The 24,462-nt window shown below is 30.0% G+C and overlaps 1 protein-coding gene and 1 long non-coding RNA gene across 7 annotated transcripts in view; one reads left to right on the top strand and one right to left on the bottom strand.

Moving 5' to 3' along the window:
• Window positions 1–11,075: 11,075 nt before the first annotated feature.
• Window positions 11,076–24,462, bottom strand: part of LOC129919565 (pleckstrin homology domain-containing family G member 5) — a 245,117-nt gene continuing 231,730 nt past the window's right edge. For 4 of the 6 annotated variants that reach the window (XM_056000495.1, XM_056000497.1, XM_056000491.1 and 1 more), the window contains 10 exons: window positions 17,645–17,739; window positions 17,476–17,567; window positions 16,648–16,766; window positions 16,193–16,576; window positions 15,668–16,129; window positions 15,491–15,601; window positions 14,807–15,434; window positions 14,586–14,736; window positions 12,365–12,487; window positions 11,076–11,986 (listed from right to left, as the gene is read on the bottom strand). In XM_056000495.1, the coding sequence (XP_055856470.1) occupies window positions 11,662–11,986; window positions 12,365–12,487; window positions 14,586–14,736; window positions 14,807–15,434; window positions 15,491–15,601; window positions 15,668–16,129; window positions 16,193–16,576; window positions 16,648–16,766; window positions 17,476–17,567; window positions 17,645–17,739 (2,490 nt within the window). In that variant the 3' untranslated portion in view covers window positions 11,076–11,661. The remainder of the gene's footprint in view (window positions 11,987–12,364; window positions 12,488–14,585; window positions 14,737–14,806; window positions 15,435–15,490; window positions 15,602–15,667; window positions 16,130–16,192; window positions 16,577–16,647; window positions 16,767–17,475; window positions 17,568–17,644; window positions 17,740–24,462) is intronic. The other 2 variants (XM_056000493.1, XM_056000494.1) reach the window with 2 other exon arrangements.
• Window positions 17,859–18,784, top strand: LOC129919569 (uncharacterized). Its single transcript, XR_008773090.1, has 3 exons — window positions 17,859–17,980; window positions 18,039–18,141; window positions 18,489–18,784. It is a non-coding gene; the product is annotated as an uncharacterized LOC129919569 (long non-coding RNA).

The raw sequence follows: 24,462 nt of genomic DNA, 5'->3' as shown, positions 1-24,462 counted from the left end.
AAAAAAAAAAAAAATAGAAAAACAAAACGAAAAACATGCTTACATAATTGCCTTATTTAAGAGACATTGAATAAAAAAATGCTGAATTAATAAACAAAAAATGAGAAAACAATGAAAAAATAATGAAAAAACATTTGTAGAAAAACCGTTAAAAAACAAAATTATTAAAAAAACGTTATTTGTGTGGAACTAACAGCATGCAGGTTAAAAATTACATTACGAACTTTGGAAATTAATAAAAATGCAAAACTGTTGAAAATAAAAAAAAAAAAAAAAAACAAAAAGCGGAATTTGTGGTCTTTTAGTTTTCAAATAAAATTAATTTACTATGCTGTTTTTAGTCGGTTTCTAAATTTCCAGCGATCAAAAGGAACAAAACAGATCAAATCTATCTCAATCAAAAGCAATTCTTATTGAAATGGAAGCCTTATGCAAAAATTTAATGCGAACAATTGAATTAGTAATTTTTAACGAGAAGAATTTGGTGCACAGTTTACGAAGCAATGTACCTTAACTTTGAACCGTTTGAATTAATAGGAACTTTCACCGAAAAGTTATCTATAAGGCGTAACTGCAGAAACAACGACCAAACCCAGAAACAAATAATAGGGAAAACGTATCCATTTATAATCGATTTTTAGATTATTCAGCCCTATTTTTGTTCGCCCGAAATCTCAAAAGCTATTATGAGTTTCACCCGAAGGGATTTTACATTTTCCGCTAAACTAGTTTCTTGTTCGGCACCAAAATTTAAGTGAGATAAGAGCTGTCGAACACCTTGCAAATTACCTGAAAAAATTTCGAAAATGAAGGAAGATGTCCAAACGTTAACAACTTTTCGACCCGAACTCACAATAGGGGAATAGTGAAATTGAATATTTTCCGGGTGGAATCTTGTTCACGTGAAACTCACGATAGGGCTGATTACATTTCGGATTTATAAAAGAGATTCGTAATTTATTAAGACGTCTTAAAAGAATTTATTTAAATTTTAAATGCTAAATAAATTCTACTACTACTTCTACTACTAAATAATGGTGCAGAACATGCGGGGAAACTGAAAAGAATTTCATATGATTTTACAAATTTTTTTTTCAATGTAAATCATCGACAATTTGAAAGAGATATTTGATGACACAAAAAAGCACAATCACATTTGTGCAACCTATTGATCTGTTTTTTCGAAGTAAATTTTTCCAGCTTATTATATACAAAACGTTAGTTGAAATTAGTGAACAGGTTTATGCATTTAGATACAAATTTTACCATTTTTCTTTTTATTTTCGTTGAAAAAATGCAAATAAAAAAATTTCCCTCAAATCCATCGAGTGAGACATCAAAAGAATGGTCTCTTTACACTCTATTCATAAATAAAACGAAAAAGTTCCCTTGAGTTCTGGTTGCTGATTTACATATTTGCAATCGGAAAACTCGGAACATAACATTCATCCTACAGGTAAATCAAGAAAGTAGAACTTTTGTTTGTTCATAAATATACTTGGAAAAAAGTACGTACACGTCGTCAAAGTGACCCTAACAAAATAGCTTCTTGGTTGTTTTCCTGGGATATTTTTTTGTTTTTTTTTTCAGTCTAAAGTAAAGAAGACCATTATGTACGCTCATTTACGTTTTTAAATTTCAGAATTTTATAAAAATATTCCATTTCAAATTTTAAGAAAATCGGTTAAACCGTTTTGGTGGTGGAAATGTGCTCAGATAGACGCATACCCACACCAATCTACAACAACAATCTAAGCGGCCAAATTATTTTTTAATTTTTTTTTTTATTTTATAACACGCAAGTTCAGTTGTTTTTGTTACAAAAACAAAATTTTAGGAAAAACAAATTTTTTTACAAAACAATTTTTTTTTTGGAAAAAAATTCTTTTCTTGAATTTTTTTTTTTTTTATAAAAAAAATATTTTTAAATTGTCCAATATACAAAATTATTTGCTAACGGGAGAAAAAATTTCAGATTATGTGCTGACCAGACAATTCGCGCGACTGCGGTATTCTGCGGCTGAATTGTTAAGAACTTGTTAGGTAAATCGTTCAAGTTTTCATACAAATAATAACAATAACAATAGCCCAGGGAAATTAGTAATTTAAATCGCATTTTTCGCGGGACAAAATTTTTTTCATGGAATGTGTTCGGGTGGTTGTCCTTATCATAAAAGTCAATTTGTTGGGATAATTGGAGGTTGGGAACAGCCGCCATCTTGGAAAAGAGATTGGTATCGTTTTTATTGAATAGCTCCATTGTTATTCATTTTAACAAAAAATGACAAAGGTAAGACTTATTAACAATAAAATTATCTAAGAAATGATATACAAAACAATTCCGTGAGTTGATTGAATAAAATTTTATAGTTGGTCAAAGTGCGGGTTTGTATCGCAAGGTTGGGACAAAATGACATTTTTTCATATATCTGACGAACTTTTGATTTGTTTGGATAATTCTTCAAGAATGAATTGTAGTACTTATAATTACCTATAAAATGAGCCCACAATCGTTATTGTCACCATCGTATTGTAGAAGTAATCTAACTCCGAATCTCAACATGTACTAGTCAAAAGTAAGAAAACAGCTGTTTTTTTGCTAGTAGGTCGAGAAAATTTTGGGAGTAGAGGTATAACCAAAATATAAGTACGCAGTTTTGCAGCCATACGCGTGTTAATGTCGATTTCGAAGGTCTGACAACTCTAATTTTGTGCTTTATACGGTTTTTGGGGGGTTAAATAACGTAAGTTTTCCAGTTAATGTGAACGGGCTAAATTTATACTATTTGAAATTATAAATATACAAGCTGATGCTCTATTATTTTTCCTAAATCTGAACACCCCAATCTTGAGGATGTGACCATTAAAGCTGAAACACAATCACGCTTTGCCGTCGATTTTGACAACTGCGAAAAGTTCAACTATAGGAAATCTGTGTATCCTCACACAACGACGCTTTTCTTACGTACGCTTTTTTTGACAAACGTAAGGAAACGTAAGAAAGCGAGCAAAAGTTCAACCAGACTGAACTTTTGCTCGCTTTCTGACATTTAACAGACATAGTTACAGTCACCCACATTATTATTGCGCCAAATGTGAATAAAAAAAAATAAATTATTGCAATACTATGTGTGTTTTTTAATTTCTCTATATAGATTTTGCACAAAAAAACGACATCGAGATATTTTAAATCAAAACAATTTACGTATTAAAAACAAAAAAAATTTAATGATGTTTTATTGTTAAAAACAATATATTTTGATTGGTTTTGTTTTTATAAATATAGGATTAAAGAATAAACAAATTTCTATGCATTTTTTGAACACATTAATATCCTTTTTCATTTTTCCACAATTAAATCAAGATAAAGACTTGGCCCAATAATTTTGTGAGTGACTGTGTTTTTTTTATTTGACAGCAGATTTTATGTTGCAATCAGCTGTTCAAAGTCAAAGTGACAGAAGCGCGCTTTGAGGATTTCTCAACGTAACGCAACGAAGCGACGCCCTAAAGCGTGATTGTGTTTCAGCTTTTAAAGCTGAAACACAATCACGCTTTGCCGTCGATTTTGACAACTGCGAAAAGTTCAACTATAGGAAATCTGTGTATCCTCACACAATGACGCTTTTCTTACGTACGCTTTTTTTGACAAACGTAAGGAAACGTAAGAAAGCGAGCAAAAGTTCAACCAGACTGAACTTTTGCTCGCTTTCTGACATTTAACAGACATAGTTACAGTCACCCACATTATTATTGTGCCAAATGTGAATAAAAAAAAATAAATTATTGCAAAACTATGTGTGTTTTTTAATTTCTCTATATAGATTTTGCACAAAAAAATGACATCGAGATATTTTAAATCAAAACAATTTACGTATTAAAAACAAAAAAAATTTAATGATGTTTTAGACTGAGTTTTATTGTTAAAAACAATATATTTTGATTGGTTTTGTTTTTATAACTATAGGATTAAAGAATAAACAAATTTCTATGCATTTTTTAGACATATTAATATCCTTTTTCATTTTTCCACAATTAAATCAAGATAAAGACTTGGCCCAATAATTTTGTGAGTGACTGTGTTTTTTTTTATTTGACAGCAGATTTTATGTTGCAATCAGCTGTTCAAAGTCAAAGTGACAGAAGCGCGCTTTGAGGATTTCTCAACGTAACGCAACGAAGCGACGCCCTGAAGCGTGATTGTGTTTCAGCTTTTAGAACTATATATAAGCCGTTTATACGATTATGTTTTAGAAGCTTTTTTTGTTTAGATTTTTGTTTGTTTATTTAAATTGAAAAGCCTGATATGGTTAGTTAAAAAAGCTGATATCGTGAGTTCTATTAACCCCATAGCCGAGATTGAGGTATCCAGATTTAGGAAAAATAATAGAGCATCAACTTGTATATTCATAATTTCAAATAGTATAAATTTAGCCCATTCACATTAACTGGAAAACTTACGTTATTTAACCCGCCAAAAACCGTATAGATAAAGCACAAAATTAGAGTTGTCAGACCTTCGAAATCGACATTAACACGCGTATGGCTGCATAACTGCGTACTTATATTTTGGTTATACCTCTACTCCCAAAATTTTCTCGACCTACTAGCAAAAAAACAGCTGTTTTCTTACTTTTGACTAGTACATGTTGAGATTCGGAGTTAGATTACTTCTACAATACGATGGTGACAATAACGATTGTGGGCTCATTTTATAGGTAATTATAAGTACTACAATTCATTCTTGAAGAATTATCCAAACAAATCAAAAGTTCGTCAGATATATGAAAAAATGTCATTTTGTCCCAACCTTGCGATACAAACCCGCACTTTGACCAACTATAAAATTTTATTCAATCAACTCACGGAATTGTTTTGTATATCATTTCTTAGATAATTTTATTGTTAATAAGTCTTACCTTTGTCATTTTTTGTTAAAATGAATAACAATGGAGCTATTCAATAAAAACGATACCAATCTCTTTTCCAAGATGGCGGCTGTTCCCAACCTCCAATTATCCCAACAAATTGACTTTTATGATAAGGACAACCACCCGAACACATTTCATGAAAAAAATTTTGTCCCGCGAAAAATGCGATTTCATGCCCATATTTTGACTAATTTCCCTGAGCTACAAGCAGGATACACAAAGAAATTTCTTTTCATACATAAAATTCTTTAAAAAATTATCTTTATTTTAGCCCCTTTTGTCCACCACTAAAAAAATATTAAGGTAAAACAAATTTCATAAAATAAATTGTATTTGAAATGTCTAATACCTGTTGTTTCCGTATCCATCGCTATTTTCACCAGAAACAAATTAAACACTGCAATTTTAATAAATAGCTAAAACTGTGCAAATCAGTCCTGTCTAACAAATTTTCAATGATTAAGTTCCGACAAATTTTTTTTTTTTGGTTTCTCGTAATTGGAGAAGAGTGGGGTTTTAGTCTGTTGTTTGTTGGAGTGTCCCCTACTTTTGGACTGCAATAATAATGGATATTTGTTAACTTTGATATTTTGACTTTTGGCCTCGTAGATCATGCAAATACAACAATTTTTTGATTTGATTAAAATCTCGAAAGCAATACCTACTCGTACGTACTAGACGAGTAAAAAAAGCTAATAGGGAGATTTTGAGAGACTTTAATTCATTTTTCTTTGCGGATTAAATTTTTGTCTGCAAGATTTAATATTCGGGAGCGGGTCGTATTACCGTATTTCAAAATTCTTTATGATCAAAATTCTGTATAATACTGTACGATACTGTATGATTAAAATTCTGTAGGTACGTCAAAATACTGTACATTCAGAATCCTGTAACTGTAACTGAAAATACTGTATGAGTAAAATACTGTATATTATAATGCTGTATTACAAAATTCTGTGTTTCAAAATTCTGTATTTTAAGACCTTTAGATATAAAAAATACTGTATTTTAATAAACTGAAAATTCGTTTTGATAATGTAAAAAAGTGAGCTCTTTTTTACATTATTAAAACGATTTTTCAGCCTTTTTACAGCATTTCAAAATACAAAGTTTTGAAATACAGAATTTCTTAAATGCAGAATTTTCACCAACCAGAATTTTGAAATACAGTTTTTGCATTTACAGTATTGTGGTCATACAATATTTTGTGCATACAGAATATTTTGAAATACCCTTGATATACTTCTTTTATTGAATCCTGAGTTTTCGAAAAAGTGTTATACTAGATTAGCATAAATAAAACACGGTTATTTTTTTTCCTCAATAAAATTATATTTTCTTTTTATTTTATTTTTTAATATAATATTTTCATATTTTATTTTGCTTATTTTTTGTGAACAATTTTCGTTTAAAACGATTTTCTTGTATTTTTATATTTATATATTTTTTTTTAAATTATGTACAAAAAATTCAATTTCGTCCCTCCTTTTTTGTGGACATTTTCAATCAATCAACCTCCAGAGGGATTATTATTATAATAATTAAATTATTTTCTCTCAAAAAATTCAATTTATTTACACAAAAATTCTCAAATCTTCAAAACTATTTTATATTTTATTTTATGTTATTTTATTTTTTGTTTATAAATAAATTTATTAATTTTATTTAATTTTATTTTTTATTAGTAGAAATAAATATTATGACACAATATTTGTAGTTTTAGGCTTTTTCCCTCTCAAAAAAATGTATTTATTTCATTTAAAATATGAAACAAAAAATTATTTATTATCTTTTTATTTTTGTTTATCAAGCAAAAATTTTATTAAATCACCAAAAAGATGATGATTTATTGTTTGATAAAATATATATTTATCATTTTTTAAGTATCTTTTATTTTCACATTTTATTTAAGTTCAATTAAATTTTAATACTCGTATAGTTTTTGTTGTTCGTTTTTTTTTTTTTAATTTACTACTTTGAAGCGTATTTATTTTTTCTTGTTGCTGTTTTTTTGTTTGCATCTTACTACTTCATATTCTACGCAAATAATGTGTTGTGTAAAATTCTCAATAAAATAATGATTGAGTTTTTTTTGTTTCTTTATTTATTAAATACATTTCCCTAATTTTAATAAAATTTGTTTAATTTAAATACTTTAATTTTTTGTTTTTTTTTTTTTTGATTATTTGTTTAATGCTTTGCTACATCAATTCCTATTGTTTTCCGTCTGGTCAAAAAAGTTATATTTTGATGTTACTTTTGAAGCTTTTTTTTTTAATTTAAGATTTACTGTAAGGACCACAACTTTACAATTTAATATATATTTATATTTATAATTATATTTTTAAATATTGCATTCAAAGTTTATAAAGTTTTCTCACTATACATTTAATTTACTTTTTAATTGGTCCTTCCAACAAGATATATTTTGAGTTTGTTTTTTTTTGTATTTATTTATCTAGGTTTTTTATTTTTAAAATTTTATTTTATAATTTGATTTAAGCTTAAATTTGTTGGTAAATAATTGTTTTTATATTTAATTTTGCTTTCTATTGTTTTGTCTTTTAATACAAATTTAAATGCTAATATTGCTTTGTGTCCATTTTTTTGTTTTATTTTTTCTGTGGGGGGTTTGGTTAGGTATATATTTTGCTGCTGTAAAAAAATCATATAAAATATACTGTCATTTCAAATTGTAAGCATGTTTGTCATGTAAATTTTTAAACTTTAAGACTTTAACGTTGTCCACAGCGCTGCTGGCAGCTACCATACTTGCTTAGAAATTCGAAGAGAGAAAAACAAATGTCATATTCATTAAAGTAGAGAGTTAAACATTTGAGAAAGATAGAGAGATATTGTCAAAAAATAGAAAGCTGGGCGTTTACATCATTTCGGGTGTGACACATAAACTCATAGTTTTTATGAATTATTCGACTATTAGGCAATAACAATGGTAATGTTTTTTTTTATAATAGGCTATGTTGTTAATTGAAAGTGTTAAGAACATTAATTTAATATCAATATCAAATTAAGATTTGCTACGGGTGTGACGTGTGACACAGAGTGGCGTAAGGTAACGGAGTCAGATGGGCTGTCCGTGCAGATGTTCTGGGTTCAAATCCAGTCTCCACCACCTAGACTTCTTTTTCAGGGATACCGCCTCTTCTGTTACGGGTGTGATCCACAGTGGCGTACGAATTTGGTGAGATTACCAGAGGTTTTGAGTTCAAATCAAGTCTCCACCACCTAGACATTTCTTTTCAGGGATACTGTCTTTTGCGTTACGTATGTTATTCGCGGTGGCATGGCCAGACGTTCGTTACGGGTGTGATCCACAGTAAGTAATTAGTAAGATGGCCTGACATTTTTTTCAGGGACTTCAAGAGTATCACTTCAAGAGTATCACTTCAAGAGTATCACTTCAAGAGTATCACTTCAAGAGTATCACTTTCATCATAAGTGCATCTCAACCGATATTTGCTGGAATTTCAAATAAGTCTTTCACGTGTTAAGTATGTTAATTTATTTACCGACCAACAAGAGAAACGACATTATGAAAAACTATCAAAAATATTCGGTTTAACAATGTTAGGGGTATGAAAATAAACGTTACGGGTGTGACCTTTGATATATTATATTTTGTTTTTTCGCAGTCACTCTTCAGAGTCAGCAGTATTAAGGTGTGAAAACACCCAATTGAAATTTTTATTTGCCAGGTAACTCAAATAGAGGCTGCGAATTTCATCGTGAAACTTGATTAAGATATTTTTTTAACTCAAATAAATATAAAACTTCAGTTGCTTAAGCAAATGCTTAAGATTTTTTAAGTAAAATCTCGACTTGAGTGATGACATAATCATTTAAAGTAGTTAGTTGAGTGACAAAAGAGGAAAAAAGTAAGAGGTATTTTGAACCTATTGTTAATTAGCTTTTTGCGTATTCTGCAGCCCTTCATTTTAAATCAGAAAAATTAAGTGTTTTACAGGCTGAATATTTGCATAAAATACTTTATATTGTAAATTTGTGTAAAATTTATTTTTACTTTGGACTGAATTGATTTTTTTTTATTTTTATATATTTATTTTATAAATCTATGTATACAAATTTATTTATACAAATCTTAAACCATTTTTAAAACATTTCTTTTTGATATTCAACAATAATTAGTTTTCTTTTTTTATAGAATTTTTAAATAATTTATACGCCTATATCACTTAAATTATTCTTCTATAATAATTTAGTGATATAACATTTAATATTTTTTATATAGAATTTTTAAAATATGTAGATTTTTAATAATGTATGTATAATGTTTTTTTTTGTATTATTTTTGTTTTAATTTAATTTTTAATTTAAATATTTGGAAAACACTAGAATTTGTATTTTCCTTTTTTCTGTACAATTAATTTAGAAATTATGTTACGCTTTTTTTCATTTTTTTTTGAATAAAAAATATTCCTTTAGTTGGAAGTTTTGATTTATTTACAAAAAAACTTATTTTACAATTTGTTTTGAATCAATTAAATAAAATATATTATGTTTTTTTTTATAATTAACACTAAAATGATTAGATTTACTTAAGTTTTAGATTTATAAGAAATAGGAATGTATTTTTTTATTTTTGTTTAAGTTTATAGACTTAGTATTATGAATGAGTAAGGCTTTGTTAGATGATGAGATGGAGTTTTGGTTTGACTTGAAAGGTTTTTTGATCATGTTTTGAAAAGTTACTCCTGGTTTACCTTTTTTTTTTTTAATATTGAGCATCAATTACATTTCAAGCAAATAGTTTAAATTCTCAACGAAATCTACTGGATTTACATTAACTTCTACAACTTTAGTAGCGATTTTCAATTGAACGCACTCTCAGGAAATCTCTGCAAATCTACTCGATCAGAAAAGAATACTTTGTATAACAAATTTATTTTGTCTGTTTGGTATAACAGTTTGGGCAAAAGGTGAAACTCACAAAAGGCCTGAATCTTCCAATTTACACCGGCCGAAAAGACATGTCAATTTTTCAAAAACTTTCTTTTATAATTTTTTCTTTGAAATCTAAAAACATTCGTCAAGAAGTTCTGGCATTTACTAAGGGAAAATGCCATACATGGAGCTTTATTGGTGACAAACTCTTGTGGTGGGCACCCAACTTACAATTTTGCTTGTATGAGGCCTAACGGATGCTACTATTACTTCTGTAAGGCTTTAAAGAAGCAGAATTCATCAATCTAATTGAATTATTTCACCGCGTTTGTGTAAGTAATTCAGGATATTTTGCCATCTCCAAAAGAAGAGGGCTAAAGAAAGGTGTGTTTGAAAAATATAGAAAAACCTGTTCTGTCAGAAAGATCATCTGCCAATTTAAGGCCCAACTATAATAGACCAAGCTTGACACACACGAGTTAACACTCTCAACTCAATGCATGTTCATATTTTACTGTCTCCATAGTGGTAAAAATACAGAACAGGGCCCCAGAATCCATTATTGTTACTTTTTGTTTTAACGATAACTTCTGCTGACAATTTTCGTTCGGTTTTGACATTAGTTGTGACTTTACACACTCTTCTTTCAGACGGAATTATAACAAATCCACCATATTTAAAAATGACAGCCATTACTTTGCTAAAACTGGCCAATTTAAAAAATATCAGAGTTAAACACTTCTTTTCGTCAGTGTTTTTATCAATTTATTAATTAAAGCTGTCGATTGTTTAGTTAAACGTATCAAAATTATTTCACACAATGCTCAGTTATTTTCAAAAAATGTCACTTTCGTCATTGTGAAGATTTTGACGTTTGTAAACAATGGAAGCCACCTGAACTTTAATTCTGATTTTTAAGTGAATCTGATTGGTCAGAACCAAATGTCACTTTTTATGAATCTGAAATATTAAAACCTCTAAAAATTAAGAACTTAAGTCCAGGTGGTCTTCGTTGAACTCGGCCCTTGCTATTTGCAGAAAAACTATGTGAACGCTCAAAATTGAAAAAAGAAGCAAATCATAAATTTGGAATGAACAAGGAAGATCTATAGAGAGTATATAGTATTTATATAATATATGTATCTACCCAAAAAGCTTTGAAGGCAAACTAGAATACGCGTTCCAAACAGCGTGGAAATTCATCTTGTTAAAAACTACACGTTGTTTGTTGTTTGTTTTTTTTTTTTTTTGAAAAATTTACAATACATTCTATTTAAAATGCTAATTTGTTTAAACCTTAACGCAAGTGTCACTAAGATAGGTACATGTCAATTAAGGTTAACACCTAAGAAATTATTTTTTTTTTTTACTATTTTTAATACCACAACATTTGATTTTGTTTTTTATATTTAAAATATAATTTTATATTTGTATAGTTTTTTTTTTTATATTTAATAAGTAAATAAGTACATTTAAAATTGTATCTAATACTCTTAAGTTAATGACCTCATTCTTTTTTTTTTTAATACTAAGTTTATAAATAATATTTCTATCATTACCATCACATCATTAATTGTGATGTTTTTAAAAAATACAATTATTTTTTTGTTTTTTGTTAAAAAAGCTAAGTACCACAATGCTTTCGTTATATCATTTGTCAAGAAAAAAGTCATACATTATAGATTTTTTTTTTATATTTTAAAGAAGAAAAAACAGGAAGATAACGACGATAGATAAAACAAAAAATAAGTAAAAATAAATTAGAAGACTACGAACAAACAACAATATTTGGTAACGATCGACTAAATCAAACGTCAGTTTCCGTACTGCTAATATGCAATGAACTAACATCACTTCCGGTATGATTTGTCAGTTGAGCAGCACTGCCAGATGTTGGTGTTAATGGCGTTTGATCTGTCAGTGGTGTCGAAGGTGGCGCTGCAATCGCTGATGTCGACGATGATGATGTTTGATTTATCTGTGACTGTGATTGCGATTGGGGGCTTGTAGGCGTTGGTGTGGCTGGTATTTGATGCCAATTTATGCTATTTTGTGAGGTTATGTTACGCGATTTGACTAGTGGTGGGTTTTTGATTGACGCCGAAAATGCCATACCTCGCCGAAGAGTAGCTCTATATTATGAAATATATGAAAGTTAAAATTGTATAGTTATTGTTTTGTTACAATTCACATTCACTTAGTGCACTTTCTTTATTCATTTCGTTCAATAGGATGTAAATGTACTAGATTAATATTATTAATTATAAGGTATGTAAATAACAAACGAACAATTTGATTAATATAGAAAAAAGGTGAAAATGAATTCGAAAATTTCAAGAAAGTGCTTAGTATAAAATTATTAAATTTTAAAATAATATACAAAAATACCATATACATATATAACCAATGTTCGAAATGAATAAAGACAATCACCATGCATAAAATATATATAAATTTTAAATTTTTTTTGTTTAATAACCTTTACTTTGTCGAATGAAACAAAAACTTACCTCGTTGGACTTGGTGGTGGATATGATATACCACGATGACTAGGCGATAATAAATTGCCCGAATGACTACTTGTTGGTCCAGGTACAAGCAACGTATTGTTACTATAAGTATGGTAAAGGTTACTACAATAAGAAGAACAATAACAACAAAAAAAAAGAACAGCAATTAAAAACACTACATTGACTTTTGGGCGGTGTTTTGTGTGATTGTGTTTATTTTTAAATAAAATACAAAATCATAATAAATAAATTTTTTATTTAAATTCAAGTGGTTTAATATTTTTATTCCTGAATGTTTTTAATGGAAAATCATTGGGTGCTGAGTCGAGAGTGCGGGGTTTTTAAGCTTTTTATTATTTGGCAGACGATAATGAGGTAAATTGAGTGTGATACAAAATGAAAGATTCTAGCACTTGAATTTAAAGACTTAAACAATTTTTGCCGTGTACGCCTTTTAAACAGCCACAGTATACAAAATATACCCAAGTACATTTATCTGTTTAAATGACAAGTGTGTATGAATGCCAAGATGTCTATAAAACAGTAGAGATTGCAAAATAGCACCTGTAAAGCCTTATAGACACAAAATTGTTAGTTAACTTTAAGTTTCGTTAAGTTTTATTACTTTCTTATTATCTTAAATTTACTACCTCCGAAAATGTGCAAATAAATTAAGTTCAATTCTTTAACAACAACCGTCTTAATGAAACAATAAGTTTCGTTAAGTTTTTATAATTCCATTATTTGACACCCACATTTGTGTTTTCCATTCAACAAGCTTTTACAACTCATTGTACACATGGCTAGTATCTTCGGTTATAACAATAAAAAATCACGTGAAGTGAAGCTTAAGTCAAAATAGAACGAAAAATTGGACTCACCTAACAAACGTAAAAGTCTTCCACCATGTTATTAAATTATAGAAAACTAAACTTATTCTCAGATATACAAAATTGTTGCGAAAACATAAGTGAACGAAAAGCAACAGTCCTCCATCATGAATTTAGGCATATTTCGTTAAGTCTTATGTCACGTTCGTTAGAGATTTCATTCAAATTTTCTACTGAATGAAAAGTAGCACTCCGTCATTATAAGTTGATCATTAAAATTCCAGCTTCAAGAGATCACCTAAACGTGTTTACACACACAAATGCCAATGTTATAGCCTTACCGGTCGCGTACACCAAACCTGTCATCGGCCGACGTATGCTCGGGCGTTGTCGGACGAACTCGGCCGATCGAACCAAACATATAGAAAGAAAAGAAAGCGCGTACACCCCTGAAAGCGACTTCGTCCGTTGACTTACGATGACGCCCAATAATAACCGATTAACCGACATAATCCGAATTAAAAACCTTCCATTGACAAAAATTTTTATATTCACTTCAAGTTTCACAAAGTCAGACTACAGAACGGCAGGCACCGTCCTAGATCGCAAGCAGTGTATCCAGACCCGAGAAAGTCGTCCGATTAGTTCCGACCCGATGTCGGCCGATAATTCGGTTTTAGTGTACGCGAACGGTTACAGCGTTTTTCGTTAAGTTTTTTTTCTCGTTTTTAAGTAGAAATCTCATCCAAAGTTTTGCACTGATCTTATTTTGCCTTTAGTTGTCTAGCTGTGTGAGAACATACAACCGTTTTGTATTGCCTATGAATGTCGGAAGTCTAGTTTCGTTAAATTTTATGTCATGTGCATACAGAGATCTTACGTATATTTTTTTAGGTAACTAGATCTGTCATAATTCGGAAAACAAATTATTTTATTGATTATGCTTTTCACTTTATAGTCTTGCTGCTTAAGTATGTGATAGAACTATAAAATTTTAACGAAAACTACGTAAACTCAGTTATAAGATAGCTAGCTAATATTTTGACAGCTTACTAATTTTCCCTCTGTTTGTGCAACTTAAAGATAATCCTAAAATGTGATGACTGTTAACCTGTGTCATATTGGTTTAATAAAAGCATAATACATTTAGAAATTAAACACATAAAATAAATTATAATTAAAAATTGATTATTTTCATTTTAAACTTTGAATCAAGCTCGCAGGCAACTCAAAATTATATACAATTTTTTTTTTGTTTAAGTCACCACTACAATGAAACCACAATTATTAAAATTATTTACAGCATCCTTAAATAACCATAAATATTTTAAAACTTATTTATACATAAGATTTCCCTTTTGAACAGATAAAAAATTAAAATCCAAACTCACGATTGACTATGATGTAGATTTAAGTTTGGCAAACTCTGTCCTAAATGGTTCATCGGTTGCACTGACAGCGTATTGGATGATGTTATTATTTTTTGTTTATGTGGACTAGTAGCTAGGAGTTTAGTTTTTGCACCAAATCCTTGATTTGTACCTAAAGAAAATAAAAATAAAAGTTTCGTTAAGTTTAATTTTTCTTTTCAAAAAAATCTCTTCAAACAAACCTTCATCACTAGAAAGTGAATTTGTCTTTTCAAACTCAACAGATATATTCCTTGAATCATTCCATTCAACTGACCCACTATGGCTATTATTGGCGCTCGATACATGACTACAAATCGAACTATTAATTGGACTCTTTTTAACACCTAAAGAATCCGCAGTGCCACCACTAGCACCACTGCCACCATATCGAAAACTGTCCAAATTATTAGCACTGCCTTGTTTCAGTCTTGCGTAGATATGTTTTGCCCGTTTCATTGACTCGTACCAATTTTTAGCCTCGGAACACTGAAGTGTAAAGGCCGAAGTTGCCACCTGGAACTCATTCAAGTAGACACAATTCAAAGTGTTGTTATTATGCTGAACAACTAGGCGATCGGTGAGGTAGGGCTGGCGGATGACTTTTAAGGCACCCAAACCTTTTTTTGCTATTGTCTTACAAACCAGTAGAATGTCAGTCAATAGAAAACAATGTACATCTGCTTTCCCTAAATTGTCTTTATATTTATGATCGCCTTCCATGAAAAGATGGCGGACTTGATGGGCGGGACAACCTTTCATAGGAGCACATAAGTCAAACATGACACTATGTTGTTTGATGAGCTTTTCCAAATGCTCATTGTTGGTATCCTGAGGTGGAATTTGAGGTGAATTTCAAGATTTAAGACAAAACTCACCTTACTCACCACAACGTCATATGACTCTATTCGTGCCATAACACCTTTCAAACGTTCGTTTTCCTGCCTCGTTGTTAAATGGTTATTCACACTACACACGAAATTCTCCACAGAATGAATCTTAAATGACATTTGAAAAAAAAAAATATTCATCATACTTTTTGACATATTCACCACTAAACTTACCATTTCATCAATTGCATCAGCATCATCTTCATCCAATACATGCCTTCGAATCGCAGTTAATAACAAATTATATTTAGTCAGTCTTTGCATAGGCCGCACCAAAATGTCAGCCAATCGCAAACGATTGCACATCTTTTGTGACTCACACCACGCCAGATAAGCCGTAAATAGTGCATTATTTCGATTCAGTTCCTTACAATAAAACTGACAAGTGCTTTGTTCGGCACAATACTTTTTGTATGGTGCAAATATCGTTGCAAAAGTGACGAAACCTTGGCGGAAATAATCAATGCAAAGTGGTGCATGACTGGCAACACTACTGGCCACCATTGGATACAAATATAATGTCCAAAATTTTAAATTAGCCTCACAAATGTCACGGACATTGGAGAACAATTTGTTTTGGTCAACGTCGGTAAGTAGTTTTTCATCTTGTATTGCCTCTAAACAGGCAAGAAAAAGCTAAAATTTCAAATAAAATAACGATTATTCTTGACACCTGTCAGATTGACAAACAAAACTCACATCAGTGACAGTTTGTAGTGCATGTATGTAATACACTTCTGTTGTAACTAATTCCCAAATGGCCGTTTGTATTTTTATCTGTACATCCGACATATTATCACAGTGAACAAAATCCTTCCAAGATGAGTGCATATTATCCAAATATTCTTGGGCTGCATCAAAATCCTGATGATCGAAACTTAACGAAGCTGATTTTTGTGGGACGCCATTTTTTGCATAACTATTTAATAATTCACAGAGTTGACTTTGGTGCGGGTTTTTGATGCCAAACAAACCGGACCAACGTTGTTTTAACTGTTTCCCAGGTATACTTCGTTGTTCTGATTCGGTGGTTTCTTCAGTTGAAGCTGATGACAACAGTCTTGGTGGGCGGGTACGAGAACCCTTAATTTTTATAATAAGAATGATTTATGAGTAAAATTCAGCTGAGAAAAAAAAAATTCAAGCCAGCTTACAAATGAGGCAGCTTTTTGAAGAGTCTTCTTGCCATCTCTTTCGGTGATGACCAAATGTCGACCAACTAAATTTTCAACATCAGTGTTTTCTTCAAAACTGCTCGTATAAGGCGGGGATCCTGAGGTTAAAAGAACAAAAATTATTGAAGTTTTGATCGGGGTTTGAATAAGTTAACTTTAAAACTGAACTATGGTTTATAAAAAAACTGTTAAAGGCACAAGAAAACTTAACGAAAGCTCACTTAGAACGTTTCCAAATCTTATTACAAGTTGTTTAAAAGTTAAATAACGCTCTCTTCAGTACAATAGTGTATTTAAAACAAGCATGAAGCAGTAAATTTTTTTTGCACACAACTGTTACTGAACTGTCATCGATGTTTTTCCATATAACAAGTTCAAAAAAGGAAATGAAGCATTTTTAAGTATTTTAAGATAACTTACAAATTTAAATTTTCAATGCAAATAGATAAATAAATGAAACAAATGTCAGTTTCATCAAAGTGCAAGATTTGACGTTTGTTTTATAAAAAAGTTTGTTGTAGAAGACACACGAATATTGCCTTTCGAGAACTGTCAAATAAACAAAAAAATCATACATGGTCAATCCATAATTGGAATTATTTATATCGTCAAGTTTTCGTTAAGTTTTTTTTTATAGAAAACACATGAGTCCTTTTAATCAAAAAAATGACAGCTGACAGAGAAAAGTATTTTTAATTTTTTATAATTTTTCTGTAAATTTTGTGGCATTCGTTCATTCACTTTCGAATAATTTGAAAGTCTAGAACAGTATTTTTATGAACTTAGCTTTGTAAATAAAAAGTTTACCTGATTCCAAAAAACTGGGCAAATTATTGTCAGTTATGATAATTTGTGAAAAACTTAGATTCCTTCGTCTTAATGAACTGTTAAGAGCTTCCCTAAAATGATAGAAAAAAGATAAATATATGAATATTGAATACTAATTTGTTTTCTATTTTGAACACTTAAAACTTACAAAAGCGTTACACCTTTAACAGCTGGTATAAATTCTTCTTCTTGGCATCCATTTTCCAAACAAAAACTCACAGAGAAGAACTCAGAACTTGCGATCTAAATTGAGAAGAAAAATAAAAAAGTGAATAAGTTAAAAAAGTTATTGAATGCATCATATTAATAAACTTTTTAAATATTTCATCAAATTGTCTTGATCAATAAGCTGTTTATGTTGAACCTGTCAAAATTTAAACTGAAGTATGAAGCTCAAAGCTATTTTAATAATTATTGAAAATTTTAAAGAATTAGCTACACATCAGATGTGGGATATATTCAAGCTAAAGAGTTGGTATTTGAGGTACTTTGATGAAATTAAAGTCATAAGATTAATAGGAATAAGCCTCAGTTTTTCTTAGAAACGAAAAAGTCACAGCTTACTCTAATGTCAAAACCGAACGAAAATTTGTTAGAAGTTATCGTTAAAATAAAAATCAACCATAATGGATTCTTGTAACATAAGTAAATGTCAATTGCAAATGTCACCTCTGTTCAGTATAAGGGCCCCCGCACACTATAAACTTTCTATCGGCCGACAGTTTAGTCGGTCTCTTAATCAGTATCAAAATGTATGAAAGTGCGCACACTACAACGATTAAGTATCGGCCGATCAAAAAGTTTGTTTGATCGAAAAAAAAGTTTGTTTTGCTACACAATTGCCTTCAAACTAAAATGTTTCCTAGCGACCCGACTGTTTAGTCGGTTGCCTGTGCGCACACTAGGAGCCCAACCCGACTAAACTATCGGCCGATAGAAAGTCTGTAGTGTGCGGGGGCTCTAAATTTTATATCTATTTTTTTCTACAATAGCTAACGTCAAAACGATCAAAATTGACAATTAACAGAAATTATATTAATAAGGAAAAACAGCATGTTAACCTGCTTTGGGTTGAAATGCGTTTCAATTTCTTTATTTACGTAAGTTCCAGCCGTTTAAATGAACTTTGGTTAGTTTCGCGAAATTTGACGAAACTCAGTAGAATTTTTTAAAGACATGTTCATGAACCGGGTGCGGTATTTATACCAAGGATAAAATGTGATAAAATGTTTGTCCTTTTGTTGATATATTATTTCCCGTCATATAAATGCACTGCCATTTTATTTTAAATAATGACAAGCCGTCATAAAATAATGAACCTGCTCACTCTTTGGCATTATATTGACAAGAACATTTGACAGATGAGTGACAAATTTAATGTCAATATTTTTTAACGAAATCCATATGACTTTCTTGCTTATAACATTTTTACAGGGTCATGTCAATACTTCCTAACCAGCTTAAAAGGAGTTAACCTCTTATTATAAGCTTAAGGCAAAATCTCAAAATTGACATAATGACATTTATTCTATTTTTTCCTCAAGGCCAATGTCAATGTCAAAATCCTGTTTGTGATTCTTATAAAAATAACATGTCATCGTGTTTTTTTTTATAATGCAAGGTTTTGACATTTCTGTTAAACTAATGTTGCTTACTGCCAGTTGTTTGCATATATGTTCAGTGTTCAGTACATATTAGTTTGGCATCTGTATATTGCATACGAACAAGAGGGAGTATAATTTCCTTTTAAAAGATATGACATTGTTAAACCTTGGACTAAGACACAAACAAAACACAAACAAAAAAGTAAAGCAAAATGCGTGCAAAATGTGCATTAAGGATTTGCATCACGTTTTCAACATTTATCCCTAAGTGCTTTCAATGAACGGAAACTGGCGACAAAAAAACTTAACAACGAACCACTGGACTGTGTATATTTTTTTCATCATTTTTTCTTCCCCTTATAACAACAAGGAAAATCCTTTAGAAGGATACGAAATTCCCTTGAAGTTAATCGCAGAAAAGTTTTCTTTTCTCTATTTTTCTTGAATTCATACAATAGCAACAACAAACAGAAGAAAAAAAGTTAAGTAAGTGTCCATCGTCACGATTTGGTATGTCCTCTGGAGTAAGATCCTTGAATTTAATTTTCTATCCCTTACGGATGAGAGTATGAGAAAAAGATTGTCAAACACCTGGGATTTCGTTATTTTCTCAGGAGCAATAAACTTTAAAGTATCAAGCAAAAGTTGAAAAACTAAAAAAGGGAAGAAAAGAATAGAATGTGTAACAATGTGAAGGAAACTATAATACACACAGGTGACATTTGTTTTGGAGTGTAAAAAGTTTCCGATTTTTTTTTTTTTTTTTTTGCAAAACTGTCAGAATTAAACGTCTTGTAACTTTAAAGTTTGACGTTTGATTATCTTTCCATTTTTAATAATATTTTACTGGAAATCAATTTAAGTTAAAGCAATGGTTAATCAATTGGTTATCTGGTGGTCATTGAGAGAGACAATCTGACTGGGTTTAATTTTGTATTTTGCTCATGGTGACTGGATTTGGCCTATTAAATTACATTATCGTAGCTTAAGCCAGCTTGAGTGAACCAAAACGGTCTTATAGTATGTCACTTACCATAAAAGAAGAGGTCTACTTAGTTTCGTTAAGTTTCGCAAAATTAGTCAAGAGTGAAATTTGAGTTAAACATTTGTTAAAGTTACCAGAATTTATTATTGTTAAGGTCGTAGCGTAGCGAATACAAGTAAATCATATTGCGCACCCATAATTTGAAATTGCTCAGTTTCGCTGAGTTTTGATTTTGGACGTGAACTGCCAAACTTATTCCAATTTACGGATGTAAATATGAAAGCTCTCTCTTTCCATCTGACGAAAGAAAGGAAATGCTTCGTTAATTTTTGACACTAGCGCATCTGTTTGCTTCCGTCTATTACAGTTGGATATGTACTTTTTGAACTATAACTTTTTAAACAATAAGTTCGATAACTTTTCAATCGGTTTTGACATTAGCTTAAGCTTGTTAAATAATTTCGTTGAGCCTTGAAGCACAGATCTAATGTTCAATGGAGTTCTTTAATTTCGTTCATTAATGTACTAGGTTTCCTATCTGATCGTTTTGTATCTTAAAGACATGAGGTTCAATATGAAATTTCTGTTTTGTTAGTTGCAGTTAATTACAACAAAATTAATAAATTACAGCCGAAACTTTAAAACTAAAGACAAGGTGGTGCAAATTTGAAAAGCTGGAAAAGAAGTTTTTGGCTTTGATTTTGTATGAATATTAAATTTTAGCTCTATTGTGGGATTTTTTTCTTTTTTAATTGATCATCAGCCAAGTTTTATTTTCCATCGCTAATGCAAGACATTCTAGCGATGAGTCCATGCATTCTTGATATTTTTTGATAAAAATATTCAAAACTAATTGAGTTATGCTGCGTTATGATGCAGCTACAAACGGCGTCTCTGTTTCTCAACATATTTAAGGAGTTTTTTGCTACCAACTTTCTTTAAACAAAAAAAAAAAAAACCAAATCCTTAAAAAAAAATGTTTACAGCAGTCGCCTATCTTCTAAAAAAGTTAAATGATTATTCATATGATCAAATTCAAACATTGGCTGTCTGTTATCCTTTCATTTGATACCTCAGTCATGAAAATCAAAAAAGAATTACCAAAAATACAGCCTCTTACATAACGAGTATGAAGTAGGTCACTGTGGTGTATGCGTAACTTTTTTTTTTCAAAGAAACAAATTATATAACTCAAAACATAATTAAACCCAATTGTCTGCATAAATATTCACAGACACCAACAACTTGATCCAAATAAAAATAATAATGAAGATTTCTTTGGTATATTCTTATAGGAATGCTTGTTAAGAGATAACAAGTAAAAAATTCAAGTACTAAGAGGATTTCTAAGAGCCCCCAAGTAAGTCATAAAGCTTACAAAATTAAATAATTTTGGATTGTTGTCTCTACATTTTTAATGACCAATTAAATGAAAATAACTTTTATTTATTTCTTGCATTTTATTGCACACAAAACAAAGCAATAATTACATATTTCATTGAAATATAAAATAAAATAAAATTTATTTTACATCATCCTTAAAAAAAACAGAGATTATTTAATCACCCAAGGCTATTTTTTTACCCACCAGATAAATAAAACAACAAAACCTTAAACGACCAAATGGAACAAAAAAAAACAATACAGAAACCTTCCATAAAGCTTAAGTGATCCCATAAAAAAGTAAGGTCCTTAATAATGCCTTTGCTTTAAAATTTCAAGTATTTTTTTTGTTGTTGTTGTTATTCGTCCTGTGCAATCTTTTTGCTAGCATTGAAGATTTACAATTTGACCCGAATGATCTCATAAAATAAATTTTTATACAGGACACACAAACACACACAAATATAAAATACAAAGTGAGAACAAAAGGATGTACACATTAAAATCTTTCAACCAATGCATATTGTTGTCCACTCCAGGGCACGCAGTGCAGACATTATTTGTCTCTCAAATATTCTCAATTTATCCTTGTTTGTTGTTGTATTTGTTTTTTTTTTTGTCATAGCTCCATTTAGATTATATCTAAAAGCAACAACAACAAAACAATATAATGGAACCAAAAGAAACATTGAACTTTCTCTATTATAAGAAAAAAAAAAGAGAAAGTACATATAAAAATATAGATGAAAAGAAACATAACTATACTATAGTTTGATAGTACAACATCCTCTTCACTTTGACACAAATCCTATTTTACACATCAACAAGTCCATTTAACATGTTTTTGTATGTGTTTATAGTACATATTCGAGGATGTGTATAGATATTTATAGAAAAGAAGCTTAGTTAAGGAACATTTGTACTTGTTTTCTTTTTTTTTTTGTTGTGTTCTTTTTGTAAAAAAAAATAAGAAAAAAAAGAAACAGTTTTCGTGAAACATTTCATCATTTATATCACTGAGTAAGTTTGTAAGCGATTTGTTTTATTCATAAGGATGGCACATAATAAAATGTTTTTGTTTTTTTTTTTTTTTGTATTTTTATATTTATTAAGCAACAGAAAACTCATATTGTTGATTATGATGATGGGTGAGGATGTATTTTAATGTGAACACATAAATTACGTTCAAAAATAATAAAATCAATTTGATTTGCTGAGTGATTGTATTGAGTACTTTTTTTTAAGCGAACAGCACGTCGCTATGCTGCCAAAACGCACTAAGTCATATTTTAAGGATTTTTAGATTTAAATGCAAAACGGTTCAGAATGATGATATCGATCTAGTAAAATACCACACTAAGAAATATTTGGCGTACTTTATGAATTATTTGAGGTATATTTTTGCACGAAGTCAGAAAAAAAAACTTTAATACAGGCACAACGCACTAAGTTGACTTAGTGCTTTTTACCTGTAACGCAAAAAAAATTAAATCAGTACCAGTTTATAGCAAGAGAAAGCATTAATGAGACTTAGTGCATTTTTAAATTTGAAAAATGACTTACAAAGTATCTTGTGAGGTAAATGTAAGAAAAAAGCGGTCAAATGTAAATAGATTAATACAAATTATAAGTTTATCAGCGAGTAAAGACGACTTGAATTTTCTATATGAATCTTAATAACCTTTTAAAAATGAATTAGAATTCTCGTTCTTAACTGGCTTCAAATTAAATGTTTTCGATACGAAAAAAATAAACCGGGAATACTTCAAACTTAATATGAATTTGACCACAATTTTCGAAACTTGAACGTTTTTAAGAATTTTCGAAGAGGGAGAAATACTGTTCCTAATTATCTGCCGGTAAAAAAATGGCCAAGACTGTACAGGGTGCACCGAACCTCTTAAATTAGCACAACTAGGAGAAAGACCTGATTGATATATGAGGTGCTCAGAGTAATAATGGGTTAAGTCCATTTGAAATTTGTGCATTATTTTGAACTTTGAAAAGCCTTTTCTCAAGAACTAAAGGAACTTTTGAAATAAAGGTTTCACAGATTTCTTTCTTGTATATTATTTTATATAGAACAAAACCCTTAATTTTAAAGACCTTTAAAAATCCGACTTATGTATAGAGAAGTGGACTTCACCCTTTATTATTCTGAACGCCTCATTTGTAAGAAATGTGTTATTCCTGAAATTTTTCATTCTTGGTTTTCATCATTACCATCAAAATGTTAGACAAAAGATTTCCTTCCAGAACTAGATGTATTAGATGGAAGAGATTATTTTAAATTGCTTCCATTTTTAAAGCCTTCTTTTAATAGTTACTTGTTTTTAATTCTTCTACGTTGTAAAATTTCTGATTTAACTAGGTATAATTGAGATTTTGTCTTTACTTTTGTGCTATAATGTTGTTTCCGTTAACTTCATATGGCAGAAAAGTATTCATTACGAACAAATAATTGCAAATCATTACAGGTAAAAGGCACTAAGTCATGGCTTTTTCTACTTTTGTTCACATAATTATGATTTTTGTTATTCAAAAACCAAAAAAGTTTTTGGAAACTAATGTCAAAATGTTGAGTTTGTGTTTAAAGTGATTATCTGACAAATAACAGTTAACATTGAATTTTCACAAGAGAAATAATCTTAAAAATCGATTTACTCAAAACTATGTTTTTTGACTTAGTGCGTTTTGGCAGCATAGCGACGGCAGTTGTGTAGAGACTATGAAATTGATTCAATTAATCGCTGATTAATCAGTTAATGCAAGACTTGGAGTTATTTCAACCTTTGTGTTTTCAAAAATGTGCTGAAAGATTCAGTAGCCAATTTTGCTAACTCCCTCAAATTCATGTACTAAATTACACTCAGACTGTCATGTACTTTGAACAGAAATTTATGTAATGAGTCAGTTGAAGTGTACTCAATGACTTTTAACTAAGATATGCATTAATAATGCAAGTAGTGCAATAAATACAATTAATAATGCAAG

This window comes from Episyrphus balteatus, chromosome 4 (genome assembly GCF_945859705.1).
Source record: "Episyrphus balteatus chromosome 4, idEpiBalt1.1, whole genome shotgun sequence".
Lineage (NCBI taxonomy): Eukaryota > Metazoa > Arthropoda > Insecta > Diptera > Syrphidae > Episyrphus > Episyrphus balteatus.
Note: the sequence above shows the minus strand (reverse complement) of the source record. Positions and strands in the feature narration are given on the sequence as shown.